Source organism: Malania oleifera, chromosome 10 (assembly GCF_029873635.1).
Source record: "Malania oleifera isolate guangnan ecotype guangnan chromosome 10, ASM2987363v1, whole genome shotgun sequence".
Classification (NCBI taxonomy): Eukaryota; Viridiplantae; Streptophyta; class Magnoliopsida; order Santalales; family Ximeniaceae; genus Malania; species Malania oleifera.
The window spans coordinates 19,001,596-19,027,041 of record NC_080426.1 but is presented as its reverse complement, the minus strand read 5'-3'; the positions used below and the strand labels follow the sequence as shown (position 1 = coordinate 19,027,041).

General features: G+C 35.4%; 1 protein-coding gene across 3 annotated transcripts in view; it reads left to right on the top strand.

Moving 5' to 3' along the window:
* The window catches only part of LOC131165598 (phosphatidylinositol-3-phosphatase myotubularin-1), a 104,561-nt gene that overhangs the window by 71,239 nt on the left and 7,876 nt on the right, over positions 1–25,446 (top strand). The window contains exons 16-18 of one of the 3 annotated variants that reach the window (XM_058123533.1): positions 14,294–14,353; positions 14,464–14,528; positions 15,315–15,370. In XM_058123533.1, coding sequence (XP_057979516.1) covers positions 14,294–14,353; positions 14,464–14,528; positions 15,315–15,370 — 181 coding nt within the window. The remainder of the gene's footprint in view (positions 1–14,293; positions 14,354–14,463; positions 14,529–15,314; positions 15,371–25,446) is intronic. The other 2 variants (XM_058123531.1, XM_058123532.1) reach the window with 2 other exon arrangements.

Genomic DNA, 25,446 nt, shown 5'->3' with positions numbered 1-25,446 from the left:
GTAATTTGGTGTAAGGATGGGCTTACGCCTCGCATAAAATGAGATGTGGTTACACCTCTTAATAATTTTCAATGGAGTTCACATTTGACAATAAAATTGATAGAATAAATACATCAACCGCACCCATCATGCTTGCCAAAGATCTAGCTGATTTGATGCTGTTCTCATGTGATCTAATGCCGCCTACTTTGTGATAAAAAATTTAAAAAGAAAAAATTGCAATGCTAGTTTGACTCCTTATTTAGACTAGGTGGTTTTCAATCTCTGATCATCTTGATACTTCACATGATGACAAGAGATGAGGTGAACACGAGTCATCAGCAGGATGTCAAATTTGAATCCATGCAATTCTAATTATTTATATACCTGGCAATGAGCATGTCTATGCCTGTGCAGCACAAGTTCTTTCTCTTCTTCTTCCTGCTCTTCCTCTTATAGAAATATCAATTTGTCAATTCTTTTGCTGTAAAAATACACAAGGTTATTATTATTGCAGATCTGTTTTCCTCTCAAGATGAGGAAAGGAATTTTATTTAAATATGCTGTTATTATGACTAGTTAGCATTAGAAACGTGGTGGAAGCATGAATTATTATACACCTAAAAATTGTCTACACATGTATAGCTTCTAGAATGTCTTTGAGCCTTTGAGGAGTCTCATGTAGGTGTATGTTGTCCAACACATGCGCTATATTGAGATGGACTCTTTGTGAAAGTTTGCATGCTACATATCTCTGCAGTGCTATGTTTTGTATGATTATGCCTGTAAGGAACAATTATTATTGGTAGGTCCATATTCATGAATTAAGATTATATCATTTGATGAAAAATTTTAGCTATAATAGTTGAAGCTAAGGCAAGTGAGCCATGGCATGGTTAAGCCACTGCATGTTGAAAATAACCGACAGCCACAAGGGTTAAACTGTATTCAGCTTTTAAACAAAGGTTCTGCTCTATAGGCTTATTTACCAACTGCAATATTTTTTTCTAAAATTCTTTGAAATTATTCGGTTTTAATTTTGATGTGAAATTAGTAAAATTACAAAAGCTTGTCATCTGCTAATGCTATGCAATTTGATTCATTTCCTGTTTTAGCTTTTGCCTTTTTTTCCCTTTTTGTCTTTTTACACTGTAAAGTGGATCTCCCCATATTGTGTTTTTCTTCATTCTGTTTAGTAAATACCAACAATGACAACAATAACAGCAACAACAAACCAAGCCTTAAGCCATACTAGCTGGGATCAACTACATAAATCCTTTTCCACCAATTTACACAATCGTGGGCAATTTCCTTCGACAATTTAATGGCTATTAAACCGTTATTATTCCAGCTGTTTTAGGTCCATCCCTACTCACTACCACTAACAGCAACAGGCTTGCTCCTCTTCATTGGTGCACTATTTGGCTTTCATTCTAAGTTGCCCCTGCCTTATCTTTTCTTCTACAAGTCCTATGCCTAACTTACTGCTAATTTGTTCACCCCTTAATTTATCTTTCAGCATTATACCACTCATTCCATCTTAGCATTCTCATTTGGGCAACTTTTACTTTTTGGATATGTTGTTTCTTAGTTGCCCAACAATCTGATCCATTTAGCATAGCTGGTCTTATAGTCATCCTATAAAATTTTTCTTTTAATTCTAAGGGTATCCTACAATCATACAACACGCCTAAAGCACTTCTCCATCTTACCCGCCTTGCTTTAACTGTATGTATAACCTCTTGTTAAAAAATTTCTCCTTCAACTTGTATAATAGATCCAATGTATCTAAATCTAGTAGTGCTATTAGTTTCTTGATCATCAAACTTAATGTTTTTCTCCAATATTCCTCTTACCATGATTAAAATTATATTTCATATATTCTGTCTTATTTCTACTTATCCTTAATCCTCTAGATTCTAAAGATTCTTTCTATAATTTTAACCTAGATTCTACTCCACCCCTAATTTCATCAATCAAGATAATATAATCTACAAACAATGTACACAATGAAACCTTGGATACTCTAAGTTAATCTATTACTAATCCAAAAAGATAAGGGTTCAAAGAAGATCCTTGATTTTGTTGGAAATTCCTTAGACTCTTCACGTATGGTCCTTGATACTAGTCATTACTCTGTTGTCATTAGTATGCCTACTATATACTCCTTTTTTTTTAGACCCATAGTTTTGTAGGTATAGGCTTTCTTTGAGTCAATTAAAACCATATGCAAGTCTCTCTTCTTTTTCCTAAATTTTTCCATTAATCATCTTAAAATATATATATATAGCTTCTATAGTCGATCTGGCTAGGCATAAAACCAAATTGGTTTTCTGAGACTCTTGTTTTTAACCTTGTTCTTTGTCTAATTTCCCTTTCCCACAATTTCATTGTATGACTCATAATTCCATGATAGTTATTACGATTTTTAATCAACCATTTATTTTTGTCTTTAGGTATTAAAGTTCTTTTCCTCCATTCGTTTTTATAATTGTGTTAAATAAATTAGTTAACCATATAATTCCATTATCAGCTAAGCACTTCCAAACTTCAATTGGGATGTCATTTGGTCTTGCTTTTCTATTTTTCATCTTTTTAGAGCAAACTAACTCTAGTTTAGTGACAACAACAACAAGCCTTAAGTCTCATTATGTGGGGTTAGCTATATGAATCCTTTTCCGCTATTCACCTGATCAAAAGCATTTTCCTCTATTAGATTAAGGATTGTTAAATCCTTCCTCGCTACCCCATTCCAAGTTGTTTTAGACATACACTACCCCTTTTCATGCTAAAAACAATAACTAACCTGCTCCTCCTCACAAGTGCTGCACTTGGTTTGCGTTTCAAATGTCCAAACCATCTAAGTCGCCCCTCCCTTATATTTGTTTCAATTGGTGCTATGCCTAAATATTGCATATACGTTCATTTCTTACTTCATCTTTTAATGTTAAGCCACTCATCCACCTTAACATTCACATCTCAACAACTTTTATTTTTTGTACATGTTATTTCTTAGTTGCCCAACATTTTAAACCATAAAGAATAGCTGGCCTTATAGCCATCTTATAAAACCTCCCTTTTAATTTGACGAGTATTCTATTATCACACAACATACCTGACGCACTCTTCCATTTTACCCAACCTGTTTTAATTTTAAATTCCCCTTTAGCATGCATAATAGATCCAAAATATCTAAATCTATCATTGCTATTAATCTCTTGATTATCAAGTTTAATCTTCTCTATGTTGCTACTCCTTACATTACTGAAATCACATTTCATATATTCTATCTTATTCCTACTTATTCTAAACCCTTTAGACTCTAATGTGACTCTCTAAAGTTTTAGCTTAGAGTCCACCCTGCTCCTACTATCATCAATCAACATGATATCATCTGCAAACAACATACACCGAGAGATCTCATTTTGGATATTCCTAGTTAGTTCATCAACAACTAAAGTAAAAAGATAAGGACTCAAAGATAACTCTAATTTTGTGAATAAATATCAAAATTTTAGTATTTTCCTCATTTGTAAATTCTAAGTTTAAGCCGTCTAATTGATTTCCATTAAACAGTTTATTAAACTAACTTTGCCATCTTTCATTTATGTCTTCTTTAACCATGACATTATCACTCTCATTTGTTATACATTTTACATTACTAAGTCCTTGCTCTTTCTTTCTCTAGCTTTAGCAAGTTTAAATGTCTCTTTCTTCGTCTTTTGTATCTAATCAAGCATATAAATTATTATATGGTCTATGTTTAGTTTCAATAATGGCATTGTTTTTTTAATATTTTCTTGCCTCTTTATACTTTTCAAAGTTTTCCATGTTTCTATATTGTACCATGTTTTGTACAAGCTCCCCTAGCAACCAAACAATTGAAAAGTTTATGAGAGTGAGATTCATTATCGAAGCAGATAGTAGCGTACACATCAAGGAAATGTGACACATTATTAGAATTATTTGTATTGTTGCATTTTTCTAAATGGATTATGTTGATGGATGTTTGATGGAGACATAATTTTAAGTTTTTTTCTTTTCAAAGGATAATACAAATGTTGCTAGAAGTTCTTAAAGGATCCTTTTGTAGGTGTGTGTGTGTGTGTGTATCAAGGTTTTTTTGCATAGAAAATGAAGAGATTACTTAAGAAAGATAGAGTGTATGAAAAAGAGCATAAGAAATCCTTCTAAGAAGAAGAGAGAACAAAGGAGGAAAAATTACAATCAAAATAACACAGCTATCTCTCAGATTTATCCCCTATTTATTCTGCATACTACATTTCATTTGGGCAGGGTGTGTAATATTCATTTTTAGAAAGATCTTTGGTTGGGGAATATTATTTTGTCCACCTCTTATCCTCGACTCTTTTGTTTGAGCTTAGGGCAGAATGGTTCCATTTCCTCATTTATTGTTGATCCGGGCAGTCCTTTACCTTCTTGGGATTTTCATTTTCAAAGATCCATCATATGGAGACAGAAGAATTATCCTCTTTGTTAGGCTTGTTGAATAATTGTTGGGTCTCTTTGCAAGCGGATCATCAGTCTTGGTCTTTGGATTCCTCAGGGGTTTATTCTTGCAGATCTTTTTGTCATTGTTTGATTAACTGATTCGTCCTTCTCTCTTTATAAATCTATTTGGAAGGCCAAAGTAGACATGTTAAATGGGTGGGTATGAGTGAAGATGGGTAAGGTCAAAATGGCTAGGGTCATTTATGACTCATAATCGATTTATGACCCATACCCATTTAGACATGGGTCAACCCATTTTCCCATTTAATTTTAAAGCGTACGAAAACAATTGTTGAATACTAACTAAAACTTATAAATTATCTACAAACATTATCATTGATACAACTTACTACCCACCTTTGAAGGTTATTCGATTTATTACTCGATTGAAAAGTATGTACATAATTACGTAACTTACATGCATGCATTGATATTAATTGGTTTGCATAATCGAATCGAATCGAATCAATTGAGTTTACTCATAATTGCATAATTACGTACATATTTGAATCGATGTGTCAATAATTACAAAATTATGTACAAAATTATGAGCTATAGTATTAATTATGTAATAAACTATATAGTTTAATTTCAAATGGTAATTATAGAAAATAGTATATTATATGTCAATATAATTATAGACATATCTTAACCAATGAGTTACATAATTATGTGGATGCATGCATGCATATGAATTGGTTTCCATAACTGAACTCAACCAATTATGTACACTCATAATTACATAATTATGTACATTTATATTTAATCCAATGTATCCACAATTACAAATTTATGCATATAGATTTTCGAATTATAATATTTGACTCACTAAAAATAAGCAGCGCAAAAGCTATCCCAAGTATAAGAGTTCTGTCATGTAATAATTAGCCCAAAAGGCCAGATGGTCTCCTTAGGAATTTCAAATTGGTTTCAAACTCGCGTGAAACAGAAAGAAGAAAATAAGAAAGCAATTTACTGAACACAGTTCAGATTCGATTTTTGGGGTTTTTGAGAAATTGTGACGAAATTAAAACAAGCGAAACCTAAACTAAAAACATAACATGCTTAAGCAGAAAAATAACTACCATGCAATTAAACAAATGAACCAACTATGCCAACCCAGTACAATCCATTCAATCATTCAAATAAATAGTACAAGATTAAAGAAGCAAAATGACCGACTCTTTAAACATTCAAATAATACACTAAGGAAAAGGACTGCATTAATCTCATAAAGACATTCAACAACTAAATGAGCTTAAACAAGGGCCTAATTAAAAATAGACTGCACCTAAATGAAGTCTCAAACAAAAAAACAAACTCAACATAAATAAAGTCTTTAAACAAAAATAAACTACACTCAAACAAGGTCTTAAGAAAAATTAAACTAACTTAAACAAAGTCTTAAACTCAACCAAATACTTTAACAAATTAACTCCACATTAAAATGAGCTTACATGAAAATTAATCCAACAATATTAAGTTCCATTAAATACTAAAATGACATTGAAATTTAAACAAGCTAATTAATCAAAGAGACGAGAACAAGAGAGAGAGTGAGAGAACTAAAACAAAAATTAAGCTAATAAAAAAAGGGTTCTTCAACAATAAAATAACCTTAACACACTACTTAAACAAACATTTAAATCCAACATTAACTTTAAATAAAAGCTGCAAAGTAAACTCAACAATAAAATACTCAAAACAAATATTAAATTTACACGAGGAGAGAGAGAGAGATGGCCATGGAGTGAAGGAGGAAGCTAGCTGCTGCTGCCCCTCCTTTCTTGTGCGGTACTCTTCCCCCGGAAAGCCTCTCTGCTGCCCTACAAAAGCATAGCTAATAAAACCCTAGCCTCTCTTTTTAATAAATGCCCTACCCTCCTCTTTATGGCCGCACATGGGCCTTTTTAAGCCCTATGGCCAGCTCACAACCAGCCTTCACTCTGCTGCCCTTTCTAATTGCATGCATGGGCCGAGCTCACGTGGTCTTTTCAGTGCTTACACGGCTCCCAGCGCAGGCTTCTCCTTTTCCCTTCTTTTCCTTCGTCTTCGCACAGGCTCCACCTCCTTTAATGCTCACGGCCCAGCTCCCTTCCAATTTTTTTTGCATGGCCTCCTTCACGGCTCCGCACACGCCCAGCTACCTTTTCACATGCATGCATGGCCCATGATTTCATGCATGCCCACGGCCCAGCTACTTTAATGCTCATGGCAGGCCTCCTTGGATTTGCATGCAGCCCACGTGAAGGAGTGCATACGGCCCAGCTTCCCAGCGCATGCCCGAGACCCAGCTGCTCATGGTTCACGTGGTCTTGTCACATGCGGGCTCCCAGGTTCACATGCATGAAGCCCAGCACTCCAATAACCCTACGGCCGTCCTAAAAACTCCCATCACATGAGCCTTTACAATCTCAATTCGGTGCATGCATGGCTCCTTTCTTTTTGGGATTCAACTCATTAAATGCATGCATGGTACAGCCTTGCTTCTTCACGTGGCCTTAAACTTTCAAAAGCTCACACGACAGCCCACGTGATTTCATGCATGGCCCTTTATTCTTCTTTGGTTTTGCATGGGCTTCACTCAAATTTTTTTCTTTTTGATTCTTCTTTAAATTTCCAAAAAGGCCCTGTAATAATTAGGTACAAAAACCTGTAAATTTTACGGCAAAGATAGAATAAAAATTCAAATATTGTGAATTGAGTCCAATGTTTAAATACTAAACATAATTAGGTATTTAATCAAAATTATGACACTTAATTAATACATTTAAATACCTAATTACGCAACTTTGATGCATAATCACACCCCCCAACTAATGTTTTGTTATTCTTTAGCAAATAACGTGAATGCATTCATACTAGAGGAGGAGCAACTATAATTCCAATACTTTTGAAATCACATGAAATATGCTTAATGAGTTTAGGAACACAAGAATCAGATTCATCCAAATTAAGTATCAACTGAAAGATTTATACATCATTTAATAAGTCAACCAAGGTAATGGAATGTAACAAAGCTTGTGTGCATAAAATAAGGGTAGAATTCCAAGATTGACTACCAATAGACATTAACGGTTTCAATCACAACAATTAATCTGAGACAACCGCATGGTCTTACTCTAATTTAAAATCATTGTGTTGGCGGCTTTTACACTATTACGCTTTGAAAGGGAACCCACTTTTTTGTTTAGTTAAGACCCTGATAGTAGGTAGTCATTTCCAATGCATGAATGTACAATGGTGGCTTTCACGCTACTACACTTTATAAGGCACCTACTTTTTTATTTAGTTAGGATCCCGATAATAGGTAACCCTTTCCAATACACAATTGTTTCCCTCTTTTTATTTCTTTTTTGTTTGTTTTTTCTCTTTTTCTTCTTTTCTTTGTGCAATTGATCCCTGACTTGTTTCTCATTTTCATTTGCTTCAAACTTTTTCTTTCTCTTTTTTCTTTTTTTTTTTCTAAGCCATTAAGATATGGTTCATTAAAGTCCCAAACAACTGAAGTATACATTAACCAAAAATGATCTAAGGTAGTCTTTCTAATTATTCTGACATGTGTTGTGTGTGTTTAGCAAAACTTTCAGCATCCTTCCCTTGGTTGAAACGAAGTGAAATGGATAAAGTTCCCTTTTGATTTAAACTCTGATTTGCACTATATCCTACATGTTCCATATCCTCAAGAAGAAAGAAAAAATTTTGGCATGTAACATTTACAAATAAGGAATTCAGCATGCCCTGAGCGCAATACCAGTATTTCCCAAAGGTGAACCAAACTGACATGCAAACCTCACATACAAATATCACATTAAAACTCATCAGATGGAAGCACACAATTGCACATGCAAATTCTCTCCCCCCAACTGAATAGAAACATTATCCTCAATGTAAAAGTATAAGGGAAACGGAAGAATGATAATGAAGAAAGTAGAGGAGTACCTAGGTAGAGAAGTAAGGGAAAAGAAAAATTGAAACTAAGGGAAAATGTACCTGAAAATAAACTAAAAATAAAAAAAATAAAACAAAATGAAAATAAAGGAAATAAAAACATCACAGTATGTCTGGAGGAGGCTCGGGAGGAATTTTATCACACGGGTGCAGGTTTATAAATTGAACTGGCGGGTCTCCAAATTTGAGTCGCCACAATGAATTCGCATTGTTACCTGCACAAAAATTAGGTTCAAATAAATCATTGCTCTCCAAAGTCGTAGGCAAAACATGTGCATATTGACTTCCTTATTTTAACAAGAAAGGATCTTTATTCAGTATGTTTTGCAAGAAATTCATTTCTTTAAGAACCGGTCTTTGAGGCAAAGGTGTCAGAACAACTACCTTTGGTTCTTCAGAAACATCAATATTAAAAATTTTACTTGGTTCCTTGAAAATTGAACTCTTGCCATTTTGATCAGCCTCCCTATCTAGTGTACCAGTCACCTTACCACTGCGGAGATTTGCTTCGGCATTGCAATCCTTGACATTTACTCCAATAGAGGGTGACGGTTCCATGGTTGCAAACTACACTTGAGTATCTAGATGGGCTTGAAATGGGGATTCACCTTCCTTTAGTGCACTCAATGTTGTGTTCAGCCTAGTCAAATCGGTGCTTATCTTGTTGATGGCTTGAGAAGTCTAAGTGTTGATCATATTTTGGCTTGCCATGAATTGTTGAAGTGTATTTGCCATCTGTGTCATGCTATCCTCAAGAGACTTCTTCGGTGGAGCGGGTGCTAGAGCTTGAAAATTTTGAGCAGCTAAAGAATAGTTTTGAGAAATATGATGTGGCTGATACTGATGCTGAGGAGCAGTCTGATGATATGTCGGCTGAGAAGGTGGTGCATAGGACTGAGGAGGTTGATTCTGAGGTTGTTGTGTATTATTCTCCTTTTCCATCTCCATAGCATCCAATCTTTTGGTGATTTCAGCCAGACGTGCCTGAACATCAACATCATCCGTCAATTCATATCGCCCTTCACCAGGTATTGCTCTTAGTGGTTGAGTTGCAATTTTGCTTATGTCAATCCTGGTAATTCAATGCTGAGCATTTTTAGCTAAATAATTCAGAAAACTCAATGCGTCAATAATTTAGAAAACTCAATGCGTCATCAGGCTCCTTGTCGAAGAAATCTCCTGAACACATAGTATGGACGATCTGTTTCGATTCAGGAGTCAACGCAGTGTAGAAATAGTTGACCAGGCGCCATGATTCAAATCCATGGTGGGGACACATGTTAACCGGATCTCTAAATCTCTCACAACTTGTATGAAATGTCTCATCAACTCTTTGCATGAATTGACTAATTTGCTCTTGCACAAATTGAGTTCTCTAAAAAGGAAAAAATTTATGTAAAAATTCGCATTCCATATCAGTCCAATTAGAGATAAAATTAGGCCTCAAATAATTAAACAACATTTCCGCTTTATCCTTTAAAGAAAAAGGAAATAAACGAAGTTTAGTAGACTCATAAGTGCCAGCTCTAGTAATGAAAGTAGTGCAAGTCAACTCAAAGTCCGTCAGGTGCTGGTAAGGACTCTCAGAAGCTGTCCCGTGGAACTGAGGTATCATTGACATCATCTCATGCTTAATCGTAAAAGTAGGTGCATTAGGAGAAGCAATGCATGATGGTATAGTGGTTTGTGTGGGCTGCAAAAAATCCATAAGAGTGCATGGCGCAGGTGTAGCCATAGTTTCTTCAAAACTCTCTCTGTGTTTTTTTTTTTCATGAGAAAAATTAAAATAAAAGAAAAACACTAGTTTGAAATTAAATCTGACATTCCCCATTAATGGCGCTAAAAACTTGACTCGCTCTAAAAATGAGCAGCGCAAAGGCTATCTCAAGTATAAGAGTTCTGTTGTGTAATAATTAGCCCAAAAGGCTAGATCATCTCCTCAGGAAATGCAGATTGGTTTCAAACTCGCGTGAAACAGAAAGAAGAAAATGAGAAAACAATTTACTGAACACGGTTCAGATTCGATTTTTGGGGTTTTTGAGAATTTGTGATGAAATTAAAGCAAGCGAAACCTAAACTAAAAACATAACATGTTTAAGTAGAAAAATAACAACCATGCAATTAAACAAATGAACCAACTATGCCAACCCAGTACAATCCATTCAATCATTCAAATAAACAGAACAAGATTAAACAAGCAAAATGATCAACTCAATGAGCTTAAAGGAAAAGGACTGCATTAATCTCACAAAGACACTCAACAACTAAATGAGCTTAAACAAGGGCCTAATTAAAAATAGACTGCACCTAAACAAAGTCTTAAACAAAAAAAACAAACTCAACGTAAATAAAGTCTTTAAACAAAAATAAACTACACTCAAACAAGGTCTTAAGAAAAATTAAACTAACTTAAACAAAGTCTTAAACTCAACCAAATACTTAAACAAATTAACTCCACATTAAAATGAGCTTACATGAAAATTAATCCAACAATATTAAGTTCCATTTAAATACGAAAATGACATTGAAATTTAAACGAGCTAATTAATCAAAGAGACGAGAACAAAAGAGAGAGAGTGAGAAAACTAAAACAAAAATTAAGCTAATAAAAAAAGGATTCTTCAACAATAAAATAACCTTAACACACTACTTAAACAAACATTTAAATCCAACATTAACTTTAAATAAAAGCAGCAAAGTAAACTCAACAATAAAATACTCAAAACAAATATTAAATTAACACAAGGTAAGAGAGAGAGAGAGAGAGAGAGAGAGAGAGAGAGAGAGAGAGAGAGAGATGGCCGTGGAGTGAAGGAGGAAGCCAGCTGCTGCTGCCCCTCTTTTCTTGTGCGGCACACTTCCCCCCGGAGAACCTCTCTGCTGCCCTACAAAAGCATAGCTAATAAACCCTAGCCTCTCTTTTCAATAAATGCCCTACCCTCCTTTTTAACCCCTACGGCCAGCTCACGACCGGCCCTCACTCTGCTGCCCTTTCAAATTGCATGGATGTGCTGGGCTCAAGTGGTCTTTTCAGTGCTTACACGGCTCCCAGCGCAGGCTTCTCCTTTCCCCTTCTTTTCCTTGGTCTTCGCACGGGTTCCAGCTCCTTTAATGCTCACGGCCCAGCTCCCTTCCAATTCCTTTTGTATGGCCTCCTTCACAGCTCCAGCTCACGCACACGCCCAGCTACTTTTTCATGTGCATGCATGGACCATGATTTCATGCATGCCCACAGCCCAGCTACTTTAATGCTCATGGATGGCAGGCCTCCTTGGAATGCATGCAGCCCACGTGAAGGAGTGCATATGGCCCAGCTTCCCAGCGCATGCACGAGACCCAGCTGCTCACAGTTCACGTGGTCTTGTCACATGCAGGCTCCCAGGTTCACATGCATGAAGCCCAGCACTCCAATAACCCTACGGCTGTCCCAAAAACTCCCAGCGCATGGGCCTTCACAATCTCCATTCGGTGCATGCATGGCTCCTCTCTTTTTGGGCTTCAACTCATTAAATGCATGCATGGCACGGCCTTGCTTCTTCACGTGGCCTTCAGCTTTCAAAAGCTCACACAACAGCCCGCGTGATTTCATGCATGGCCCTTTATTCTTCTTTGGTTTTGCATGGGCTTCACTCAAATTTTTTTCTTTTTGATTCTTCTTTAAAGTTCCAAAAAGGCCTTGCAATAATTAAGTACAAAAACTCGTAAATTTACGGCAAAGATAGAATAAAAATTCAAATATTGTGAATTGAGTCCAATGTTTAAATACTAAACATAATTAGTTATTTAATCAAATTTGTAACACTTACTTAATACACTTAAATACCTAATTACGAAATTTTGACGCGTAATCAATATTGATTTCATAATTAATTATATAGTTTAATTTTAAGAGATAGTTGTAACCAATACTAATGATTATGTACATATCTATAAATTATGGATATATTTTAATCAACCAATTATGTAATTACATACATGAATACATGCATATTAATAGGTTTGGAAAATCAAAATAAATCAAATTGCTTACATATACATAATTGTATTATTACATACATATTGTAACCGATTTTTCCGTAATTATTAAATTATGCATGTAGATTTTCTAATTATAATATTAATTACATAATTATATGATTTAATTACAAATAATAAGCATAGACAATACTATAATCACATACCAACATAATTACGGACATGTATCCGAACCAATTATGCAATTATAAATATGCAGCATATTAATTAATTTGAAAATCAAGTCAAATTATGTACGCAATTATATAAATATTCAAACCGAACAATACATAATCATTTTACATACATAGAAATTCAAATTATAATATTAGTTATTTACTTGTAGTATATTTTTAAATGTGATAAATTAAATAGATTAATTAAGGTTGAAAATTTAAATGGGTTGATGGGTTCAGCGGGTACACCCATTTACTAAATGGGTCTAAAGGGGTCATCCATTTATGACCCATATATATGGGTCTACCGCCCTTTTATTTATCATGGGTATGGGTGGGTTAATGGGTATGGGTAGTAATTGCCACCACTAGGCCAAAGTCCCCCCACTAAAATCAAGGCTTTTATTTGGACTGTTGTGCTTAATAGAATCAATGCCAACAATTTGTTGCAGATTAGGAGGCCTTTGAAGGCTCTCTCTCCAGATGTGTGTGTTTGTTATGCTTTAACAGTTCAGAATCTGTTTTGCATCTTTTTATGCATTTCAATTTTTCCTGGAAGGTTTGGAGCAAGTTATTTGATTATTTGGGGAATGTTGAGTTTGTTCAAATACAATGGAGGATTTTTTGGCAGTTTCTTTTGTCTTCTTTGGTAGGGAAAAGGAAAGGGTAGCATTATAGAAGTGTGTGTGTGTGTGTTTTTTTTTTTTGCAGTTTTTTGGGGTCTCTGTCTGGAGCATAATGTGTGTATTTTTTCAGGGAAGAAAGTGCCATATTTGCTGGTTTGGGAGAAGATACATTATTGGACTTTTCTTTGTGTGTGGGTCATGGGAACTTTAAGGGGGTGAGCTTTTCGGACATTCAGCGCGATTGGCATTTTTTTGCTGAATTGTTAGCATGTGCTGGTTTTTTATTTGTTTTTCTTTGTTTTTTTTTCTTTCTTCTGTGTTTTTATCTGGATCCTCCCAGATTTTGTTAAGGAGATGTCTTATTCTCCTGTTCTCATATTTTTAACCTATCAATGAATTTTTCTATTGCTATCCAGGGAAAAAGAAAACAGCTTTTGCTGGCCTACAGAGATCTGCCTATCATTAAAAATTCTAGGAATACTGTTTAGCAGATGTAGAGAAATGTCCTTATCTTAAAAAATTCTTTCACTCCTTTCTCCCCTTAAACAGTGATAGATGCTAGTTTTAAGGGCACATTCCAAAAAAATTTATTTTTATTTTATTTTCTTGATGGGTGGCCCCACAACTTAGTTAAACTTCCGAGGCAAATGAAAAAGAAAAAATTTCAACCAGATTTTCATACCAATAACCAATAGGATTGTTTGCTTGATGATGATGACAATAAGGATTACAATAGCAATGACAGCAGTAATAATTTTATAATGATGATACATTGTCCAAATGATGGCGATGTACTGTTTGAATTTTATTCCTTTGTGAGACAACCTTTTCTAATTGAAATGCCAATCAAATATATATAGATATATATTCATTTGATAAAATCCAATAAAAAACATTACCTCTTGGTTTCTGTGCTTGTGATATTGTTAAAATTAATAATATGCACTGCATGATGTCAAGTTTGTAAATGAAGACATGTTGCATATGCACTTTGATTTGCATATTGATGGTCTGGTGTTTGAATTCATCTGGCAGTGGGTTGATTGTGTTTCACAATTGTTACGGATATATCCTTTTGATTTTGAGTTTTCCTCGGTAAGTGTGTTTCTGCATTACTTTTATATTTGGCATTAGCTTTTAGCTAAGCATTTAACATTTCTGTATTGAAGAAAGTTTGTTGATTCATCTATTATTTCACGATCCAGGCTTTTCTTGTAGATTTGTTGGACTGTGTGCTATCGTGTCGCTTTGGGAACTTCTTATGCAATGGGTCAGTATTTGTATTTTGTACTTGGCCCACACCGTGATCTGTTGTTTCTGGGGTGATCTGACCTTAAATTTATAAACTATAGCTGGTGACATGATATCTTAATTTTAGCTGATTGTCTTAAAAGGAGGGAAAGTTTTGTTTTGTTTTTCCTCTTATGGACCACTGCCTCACTCGGGCATCACTTCTGTGATCATGCAAAATCATATAGTTAGTCTAGCATAAATAGTTGTGCATTAAAGTGCAGAAAATTTCATAGCAGCACCTTATTTGTAAAAGATTATGTCATTTGACCATTTGGTGGAATCGAGTTTGCATATGCATATTGTTAATTAAGATTAGGATACTAATTGTTGGTATACATGCAGAAGCTATTCATCTTTTCATAAAAATGTAAGAAATTGTGGAAACACAGATGTGAGGCTTTGCAAAGGATGTGGGATGATTTAGCTTTAAAACATCTAACTTCAAAATTGTTAGTTAAGAAACTAAGCAACCCTATATTTGAAGAATATGTAAGTCTTAATTTGGGTACAGATAATTTAAACTGAAGCACTAAAACAGCCTATCTTAGAATTTTAGTTTTTGGTGCAGTCAGATGTCTTGAATTAATTGGTCTTATTTAATATCTTTTTAAAAATCTCCTTAGTCTAATTTAAATTCTTGAGCTGAACAATTATTCTTAAGAATGATTTTTTAATTACATCTCTGGTTTGTGGAATCTAGGGTTTTATCGATAGTAGTCTCTTTTCCTTTTTCACCTGTTGTGATACATCTGTTTGATGGCAGAAGAGATGGTCGTTTGAGGAGAATTGACAGCCCCTCGATGAGAGAGGGCTTAGCTGGTAACCCTATGCCTCATTTAAGGAAAAAAAAAATTAATTTTAGTTTATTTGAATTACTTTGTTCCCACTTATCTATTTTAGGCAACGCATAAATTGGTAGAAATGGATTCATATAGCCAACCCCACCTAGTAGGATTTATGGTTTGTTTTTTTGTTGTTATCTATTTTAGGCATGCATGTCTGCTTCAGCTCTCATTTGTGTGGTGTGTCTGCATCAATTGGTACCAGAGCCTGGTGCTGCATCATGGGCATTGTTCCATCCCTATCAGCACCATTGCTGCCTGCGCACGTCACCATTAGCGCACAACCTTCTCAGCCAGAGTCCATCTAGCCTTGTTTAGTTGCTGCAACCTCAATCTAGTGCCTTCATCAACGACTTTGGGTTGTTCTCTTGTTTCAACCATCAAAGACCCTTTTTTTGCCACTACTGGACTTGTCAGAGCTTCTCCAACTCCTTTTTTTTGTCTTGTCAAATCAAGACATCTCCAGCTCTTTACCATATCTGCTGTTTTTATCAGTCACCGGTGGCCTCACCGGCATCTTCATCACCGCATATGCATCTGTCCCGCCGATCCTACTCTTTTGCCACTTCAATTGGAGGTTTGAAGGATAAGAAGATTTGCAGGGTTGCGGTCCATTTGTGTGAAAAATCAATTGAAACAAACTCCTTTCTTTTTTACTATTGTCATATGCAGTGCCCTAATCTAGTCATTTCCTGAATCGAGCCTATTTGATGACCCAATCTAACCATTTTATGTGAATCAGATTGGTTCAAACTGGTCTGACATGGTCAAACAAGGGGAAAAAAAAATGAGAATTATGGTGACCAACTGTGTGAGCCTATTCTGCGAGACATTACTGACTTAAAAGACCCAGGCAATCATATCCATGTCCTTGTAGAACAAGCTCATCAATTGGACAAGAAAGAAACCAAAGACTTTTTAGGGTGCTGCAGTTCTTTGTAGAGATGTCGTAGATCTCAGCCACGAATTAACAACTGTCATGATCCATCTAGGTACATTGCTAAAAGGGAAGGGAGTTGTAGTTGCAAGTTTTACTTCTAGCTCATTCAGTCTTAACCGAGTGAACTCTGGAGCCCAAATAATTTCCAACGTGCTTTCAACCTAATTATGGTATTAAAATTGTTCTCCCTAATATCATTTGGGAGGATGAATTGGATAACCTGTATGACCAATCTATGACTTCTCTCAAGAGTGTGCTAGCACTTGGTGGGAGGTTCTAGAATCAAAGCCTAGAAACCATGTGTAGTGGCCCATAACAGGATGGAATTGGATGAAAGAAATTATAGTTGATAAATTTAGCCAATGAATTATTCTGGAGAGGTCTATTCTAAGAAATTATAGTTTCACAAAGATACAAACTCATCACTAGTGTCCATTTGATGAGACTGAGTCATCCTTCGGTTAACCAGTGTTTGAGGTTAAAATTCTAAGGGGCAGGATAGAATGATGGTGGAAGTGATAGACCGAGATAGCCCCTCAATGAGTTGAGACAAACCTGGAAGCCTTATTCCTCGTTTAGGAATGATTTTAATTTTAGTTTATTTGATTTATTTTATTTCCTTATATTTATTTTGGGCAGGTGTGTCTTCTTAATTTTAGGAAAATAATCTCTCTATTTTTAGGGGTTGTAATCACAACTTTAGGGTTGGCTTTTTTGCCCTGAATGATTATTGAATTTGAGTATGTGGCTACCTCTGAGTCGTGTGGTGTGCTTGCAGTACTGCTTCTCTTTGCCCATTTCAATTGGCCTAATTTATTAGAGTGCTGCCAGCATGTGTTTGAAGGTCAAAAAATATGTGCTTATAGAGGATGGAATACAAATTCGTTTTTGCAGGCATATAATGTCACAAAACACCATGAGGGTGATGGATCATTTTCATTTGTTCTTTCTTTGTTCAATTTATTCCTCTTCATCCATTCGTGCTGATATAAGTTGTGCTGTGTACCTTTCCAAGGATACTATTGAAGTGTTGTGTGATTGTGCTTCATTAGCATTCATCTTTATCATTCAAGAGGAAATGATTTTTTGGCAAATGTTTCGTGATAAGCTTTCTTGCCTAGACTTAACCTGGAATTTGAACATCAACATTTTTTGTGGCTTCTATATTGCAATAAAAATTTTCAGGTTTCAATTATATTTAGACAATGACTGAAACTTGGCTTGGTCGAGCATCATCTCTTCCAATTCCTTTATTTACAAATACATGCTCTCTCACTATTTGCTCTCTTGGTCAATTGCTCATGGCGGTGATTGCCAATTGTGTTGATGGAACATCTCCACTAGTTCAGATCTGTTAGGTTACCACTTTACCTAAAAGCTTAAGTTGTTAGGTTGTGGGCTAACAATATCAAGCTTTAACACTCCTCTGTGTGTGCAGACTGATATCACGTGGAGAGATAAACAAACAGTAAATAACACCCATTACAAGGAATGCAATAATTTTTTAAACACCACACAATATATGCAGGCAACAAGACTAGAACTCAGGACCTCCTTGTAGCCAACTCTGATATCATGTTAGATTACCACTTTACCTAAAAGCTAGCTGTTAGGTTGTGGGCCAACAATATATATCAAGCTTTAACAAGATCAAAGGCAAGTCCTTCAATCCAAGATTGAAGAATATCAAGGGAGGAGGACTTACGTTATTATAAAACAGAACTCTATATATCAAGCTTACGTTATTTTAAAACAGAACTCTTGAGTGCATGGGTGGATTAGCTTTTCATTGGCAGCCATTCAGTATTTTTCTGCATTTACTTCATTTGCTTTTTTTCTGTTGGGTTGTTTTTCTTCGGATTTGGGAAGTTTAGCCATTGGGTGGTGCATCATCTTTTTGGAACTAGGATGGAGCTTGAAGAGTAAAGGACATTCCAATTTTTTCCCTGGGAATCTGAAGGGTTTTCAATTTTGAGAAATCAAGGGTTTTTGTGCACAAGGGTGGAAATTTGCCTAATGTGAAGGAGGAAGTTGGTTGGAACACATTGCTGAAGGGAGTTGATTGGTTTGCATCCTCAAAGAATGGGGGTTGATGGTTCAAATGTGATGGTGTGATGACCCTCCGGTGTGAAAAGCTGGTGGCCGGAGTGCAAGAGGGCCGGCAACTAGGGTGTCCAAATTTAGTGGCAATGAAGCATCTAAGCCTGGAGTGATTGCTTATTGGAGTGGGACAAGCCTTCTTACTTCTGCAGGAGGCAGTTACAGTTAAGGCCCATTGTGGTATGTTTAATGAGGCAGTCCATCTTCAGCAAACCAATGGTTGTCCTGAAGCTCCAGTGAATTTTTCTTCTAGCAATGTCAGGTCTTCATTGCTGTTGGGCAGGACCTAACGAAGCTTCCTTGTTTGGCATTCTTTGATGCATGTGGTGAAGGTACCTTTTCTGGTGGAAGGCGATCTTGCTAGTAGGAGGGCCATTTTCAGTCTATAGGGAATGAAGTGTTGAATGATCAAAATGTTGGGAGCAACAACAACTGATGGCAAGCATCCTTATCCTTAGCAACACCTAACTAGATTCTGGAGGAGATCAATAACTTGGAGATTTGACAGGAGGGGCTTTGTTGTTCTCTTGGTAGTGACACTAAACTTCTTGGTGGGATTATTGCACAGAGGAATTTGTATTCTAAGGATGATGGGAATTGAGAAATTCATAGTGGTCAGGAGGTTTCTGCTGGAAAGCAAGTTTCTCTGGAAATGTCAGGTTTTGGGATGCACAGAATGTTTGAAGAACAATGCTTTAATCCGTTGTTGTGTACTACAAAAGCTTTAAAGAGAAATAATGAAGAAGTTTCTCTGAGAGCCTGACACAACGAGAGGTTCAGGAGAGAAGGCTGGTGAAAGTGGGCAATCGATGTAGATAAGAAATGAGGTGATGAGTTAGAAGATTTAAGTGCTTCTGATAATGAGTTTGCATATGATGGTGTTTCTTATTGGATGAATTTTAGCACTATGGGTGTAACTTGGGGTTTGTAAAACTCTTAGTGTCAGACACTCCTATAGAAAGTTTGGAAGGGGTTCCTATTTTTCAAGGATGATGGATTGAGTAAAGAAGCAGGTAAAGTTCAAGTTGAATAGCAAACAAGTAGTTTTATAGAGAATGGTTGCGTGTCCACTCCCATCTTTCCAGAGTAGGAGGTTAGTCAGAAGGATATTGAAGCACAATAACTTTTGGATGACATGGTGATGTAGGAAAGATATTAGAATTTATATATACAGATAGAATTGAGAGAATTAGAAGAAGAAGAAGAAGAACATAGAAGGGGAGGAACACTACAAAACAGAGGTGAGAGACAGAATCAAAAGAGAGGTAAGAGAAGAAAGAAGGAGAAGAAGATAAGAACCTCTGGGAGAGAGAGACAGGGAAGGCAACATCAATCTGATTCAAACAATAACTGTACATCCACTAGCATGTCCATCACTTAAACCACTAATACAACTAACACATGTGCAAATAGGACCCAACTAAACACATAATATAAACACTAAAAGAAATCTCTAAAAAATAAAATGCAAACGGGTCCTCCATACACATCTTTCCTAAACCTACGCCTAAAATTCGTGTGCCGAATGGGCAACCTAGGGGGTATAGGTGGTCCTCCATCACATGGGTTTGTGGTTATCTACTCCTAAAGGACATGAAGTTAGGGTGCATTTTGGCAAGAGTAAGATAGGAAAAAAAAAAAGGTAAGTATGAGTTAGCCAAGTTAAGAATTACTACTAATGATGCACACATGCACATGTGCGCATGTGTGCGCACTCTTTCTCTCACTCTGTGTGTGTGTGTGTGTGTGTGTGATCAATTGCTAATGTCAATCTCTCTCTGTTTTCTTTTGTTTTATTTTTTGGGGGGGGGGGGGTGAGATTATGTTGTTTTGTCACCGTTCATAAGGGAGTCAAAACAATAAGTACAAGATAGGCATATGCAATAGAAGGGAGTTGGTATGCATTAATAAATTAAGAAAAATGTAAGGTAATGCAAAAAATGTATGAATGACAATCCCAGAAAGCTATCTCGGATTTGTGGATTTTTCCTAAATTTTCCTTTTTTTTTTCTTCAATTTTAAAATATTTTGGAACTTCTTTCATGAAATTTTCTTAGTTTTATGATTTTTTTTTTTTTAAATAAATTTATAAGGCTTTTGGAATTTTGTGGATTTTTAGTCCAGGATTTGTCCAAAAGTTTCCTAATTTTTTTCTTGAATTTTCAAAATCTTTTAAAAATTTTTTGAAATTTTTTCAGTATTTATGATTTTTTTTTTAAGGTTTTTCAAATTTTGGGGATTTTTAAATCGGGATTTTTCCAAAATTTTCCTTTTTTTTTTTTCTTGAATTTTCAAAAACTTTAAAACAAATTTTGAATTTTTTTCCCAAAAATTTTCTTAGTTTTTATGATGTTTTTTTTATTAAAAAAAAAAATTTAAAGGTTTTTGGATATTTTGTGTGTCTGATATTTAAAGTTCTATGAATTTTTGTAGAATTTTTAGAATTTTCTAAAATTTTTTATGAAAATTGTAAAAGTTCATTCTTTAACTATTGATGTTTTTTTAATTTTTAATTTCATGATTTTCTCTAAAAAAGTTTAAAAAAAATAAATGTTAAATAAATAAAAAGGGGCTAGACTGGGTCAACAATGCAATGAAATCAGGCTAACCCAGAAACCTGAATGTGGTACAGTAAAAAATCCACATCGAGTTAGACAACAGGCCACCCAGCCCAAACTTATTAAAACCATTATCTTAATGACTTGGGTTTAGGCCAACTCGTTTTTAATGGGTCATTATTACCTAAATTCAAACCTGATTTGCATGTACAGGTCACAGGTCACCATTAGATAATGACCCATTTTGCCAGCCCTAGCTCAAATAAAAGACCGTACCCAGTGCACTAGGCTCCCACATTGAGTGGGGTCTGGGAGAGGTGGATGTCGGCAAGCCGTACCCCCATTTTTGGAGAGGCTGCTCCCAAGTCTCGAACCCGAGACCACCCATACCGAGGCGGAGGCACTTGCCATTGCACCAAGGCACGGCCTCTAGCCCTAGCTCAAATATGAAAGCAAATTAAATTGAGGGAAGTGGCGAACAGCACCGCAGGCAGATTTCCCCAAAAGAGAGAGGTGGGGGGGGAGGAGAAGGACTGCATGTGTGTTGGAGGTAGGGTTGTTCAAAAATATTTGGAAACCAAACTAACCTGAAAATCTGACATAAACCAAACCAAACCGAATATTTGGGATTTATTCGGCTTGGTTTCTATTTTAATACTCATGAACCGTTAGTTACCTGAACTGAACTGATATATACATTTATTTATAATATATATTATTTATATTATAGATTATTACACAGCAATATATAATATATCCTAAAGTAACAAATTAGTAAGTAAACATTTTTGGGTAATTGGTTTATATATATAAATTGTGATTTCACACACTAAATCAAAACCCAAACAAAAGATCTAATTTTTTTAAAAAAAATTATGATTTTGTGAGAATCATATTGGATTGCATTGGATAACCGAACTGAACTGAACCATACCATCAATTAACCAAACTATAGATTAGCTGGTGTGTTCAGATGGGCTTCGGTTCACAAAAATATTGAACCAAAATTTTTGGCTCAGCTTGGTTCTGTTTTAGAACTTCGGTTTGTGTATTTGAACCATGAACACCCCTAGTTGGATTAGGGCTGCTTCTTGGTCTGTGTCACACAGAAGAAACATCAGGAAAATCTGGGTTCGTGGCAGCATGGTTTGGTTTACGTTACAGCTTATAGATTGCAAAGAAACAAATAATAATGACAATAGAAAGAGTTGGCAGTGTGGGGGGTATGGCTGCTGCCAGACGAGTTATCCAGGCTTTTATATATTTAGATGATGGAAAAGGTTTTAAAAGAGCGTACAAGGGTTTCTAAAGTTAAAATGTCTTATGTCATTGCAACATGATATTAATGTTTGTACAGGAAATGGGTTGAACACTCCATCCACTTTTGCTAGGTTGTGCATTGTTGGATTGGCATTTTCATTACCTACTTTCTTTAAATGATAATCCTAGACAGGGACAAAGCTAGAGTATTGTAGCTGGAGGGGCAGAGATAAAAAATACATAATAGAAAGAATAAAAACTAAATTTAATGATGGTAATATTAATGAATTTTAAAAAAAATTTAAAATTGTGATAGGACATTTAAATGATATTTATTCTTTATACATTAAATTTATTCTTTATCACTTGCAAATAGAGGGTGTGAGTTAATTACATTAGAGGGGGAAAAGAAGAAAATGTGGCTAAAAAAGAAAAAGGATAAAATTTAGAACAAGATGCAATTAATGTTTCTTCTTAAACAAAATAAATAAATAAATAAATTATGTGTTGGAAGCAATTCATGCAACAAATGCATATAATATGCTCCATATGGCACGTCAACTTGGGATTTCCATGTAAGAAGTGTTGGGTTCGAACTTTGGGGGTATGGGATGGGTTTTTTTTTTTTTTTTTTTTTTATGGGAGATGAGCTACCTCCCATTGTGTAGCTCAAGCACAATAGGCATTCAAAATGGAATAAAATACTGCATATAATATTATAAGTATTGGGACCATAAAATTATTTGACAAATTACCAACATTGTATATGTTCTTATGGCAATTGTCAGACCCTTGATTAGCTTGACATTGCAGGACACATGGTCTGGGCAACTCATGTGCCAAGGTAGTGGCATGAGATGACCTGTTATGGGTTATCTTGACATTCGGTGGTTTGACAATCTATGTTGCTAAAGAGGGAGGATGTAGATGCTACGTTGCCTGCTCGACATGGTTAGGGATGGACATGGTTGGGGTCATAGTCCTTGATGAGGTTGCTTAGGGTGGCTGGTTTCAATTGACATGGTCAAATGGTTAACTCAGGTATGTCAAGTGCCTCACTGACATATGGTGTTGCTGGTACATGGAATAAGTCATGGTTAAGGGGAAACCATGCTTGACACAAGGTGTGGACCCATGGGCGGTGTGCAGTGTCAATATCAAATGTTGTAGTGTTGACCAGGCAAGGCAGTTTCTTGGCAGTTTTCATTGTAAGGCTGACATACAAGCTTGTCTGAATGAAGAATTTCGTGAGTTGACATCTGGGCATGTTTCTAGCAACATAATTGTAGACATAATTTGTTTTGCGTTGTTGGCAAATTCTGGTTGTGTCCAACACAACATAGGCAGTTGGGGTTGTCAATTGCAGACCTTAGGTAGTTGAGGGTGTTAACTGTGTATTAATATGACATGTGGGCGGCATGGAACACTAGAGGGAATTTATGAATGGTGTTCTTGCACATGTTAGGTGTGTGTAATCCTTGTCTTTGAATAAGAAAAAGGTTAGGAGGTGTTGCTTCTATAAAAACTGTTGCCTTGTAAATGTTACATACACACTTGCAGGACTTAACTAATGAATCTGTGTGCATGTCATTGGCTTAACCAAGTGAGACTTGATGCCATCACAATGCCAAGGTGTGCTGTAAAAACTATGACCCTATGACTGCAATCATCATATAATTTGTGCATGTGTGTGTGTGTGTGTCTGTGTGTGTGTACACACTTGCAGGACTTAACTAATGAATCTTTGTGCATGTCATTGGCTTAACCAAGTGAGACTTGGTGCCATCACAATGCCAAGGTGTGCGGTAAAGACTTTGACCCTATGACTGCAATCATCATATAATTTGTGCGTGCGTGTGTGTGTGTGTGTGTGTGTGTCTATATATATATATATATGAAGCTTAGAGTGGAGAGGGGGGCCAAGGCCTGTGCCCAGCCCCACCTTGGGATCCAATTGTTAGGAGTTGGTAACTGGTAAGTGTGTTGAGGGTTGGGAGAGAGCTTATATTTCTTTTTGGGGACACATTTTAAGAGGTTAAATGATATATACATATACTATAATGCAATAATATACTAACATTATATTATAACAATATATTGTATTATTTTATAATACAATATATTACTGTAGTATATTTTACACTAGGATATGTATGTAGTGTATTTTACAATTTAGACTACTATATTTATGAGATAATATATATACCTATCTTGTTTTAAGGAGTCTTGGGTTGAGGATGTTAAGCGGGATTGGAAAGCTTTATTGAGCTTACTGTTTTTTATGTCTATCTTTCTCTTTTTTATACGACGACTCCTTGTGTTCTATTTTGTATATTCTCTTTCTTGTTCTAAATTCTAATATATATTTTTTTTCTATTAAAAAAATATGTATTTTACTATATAGTCGAATGTTGTCACTTATCACATGCTATTGTAATATTTACAACGATAAAATTTTATAATATTGAAACAAGAGAATAATGATATTATTTTAAAATATGATAATATAATTTTGTATATTGTATAATTTTTATTATTATTATTATTGTTAAATTCTTGTTAAAATATTACTAGTTAAATCAATGCTTATTTTCTAATGTTGCCCAACACTGCTTTTAACCTTCAGTGCTTATTAATTAAAAAAGTAGTTACTGAAAGTAAGAGATGCTGAGCGTTACTAATTACTGGTACCAACTGAAGCCTTTCTTCTTGTCTTTCAAGTAATCCTCATGAGAACAATTGACTGTAGTGCGATTTTTGCAATGTTGATGGCTTCAAAAATTGCTTCTAAGCTCTTGTTTTCTGGGGAAACTTGGAAGCCAAAGTCTATCATTAATCACTAATTTAGAAAGGATCCTTTACAATGCTTTTTTGTCATTTATAATGCACTGCCCTAACTTAAACTGAAAAAATCAATTTTTCGTACCCATTTTAGGTACTGGACAGATGTAATGGAAAGTTTCTTTTCCATAACTAATTTTGGACCATTGCCAAAATTGTCCTTGAAAATCAAAACTTAAGATATATCTGGTAAAAGGCCCCACATCGAGTTCACAACTGACAAAATAGCATAATCAAATTTACGACTTGTCGTGATTTCTGATGCAAGAAAATGTTAAGTTAAACATGCAAGAACAAATGTTTGTAGCACTACTGATTTCTAATTATTCTAATTTCCTTTTCTGACTGTCTTCT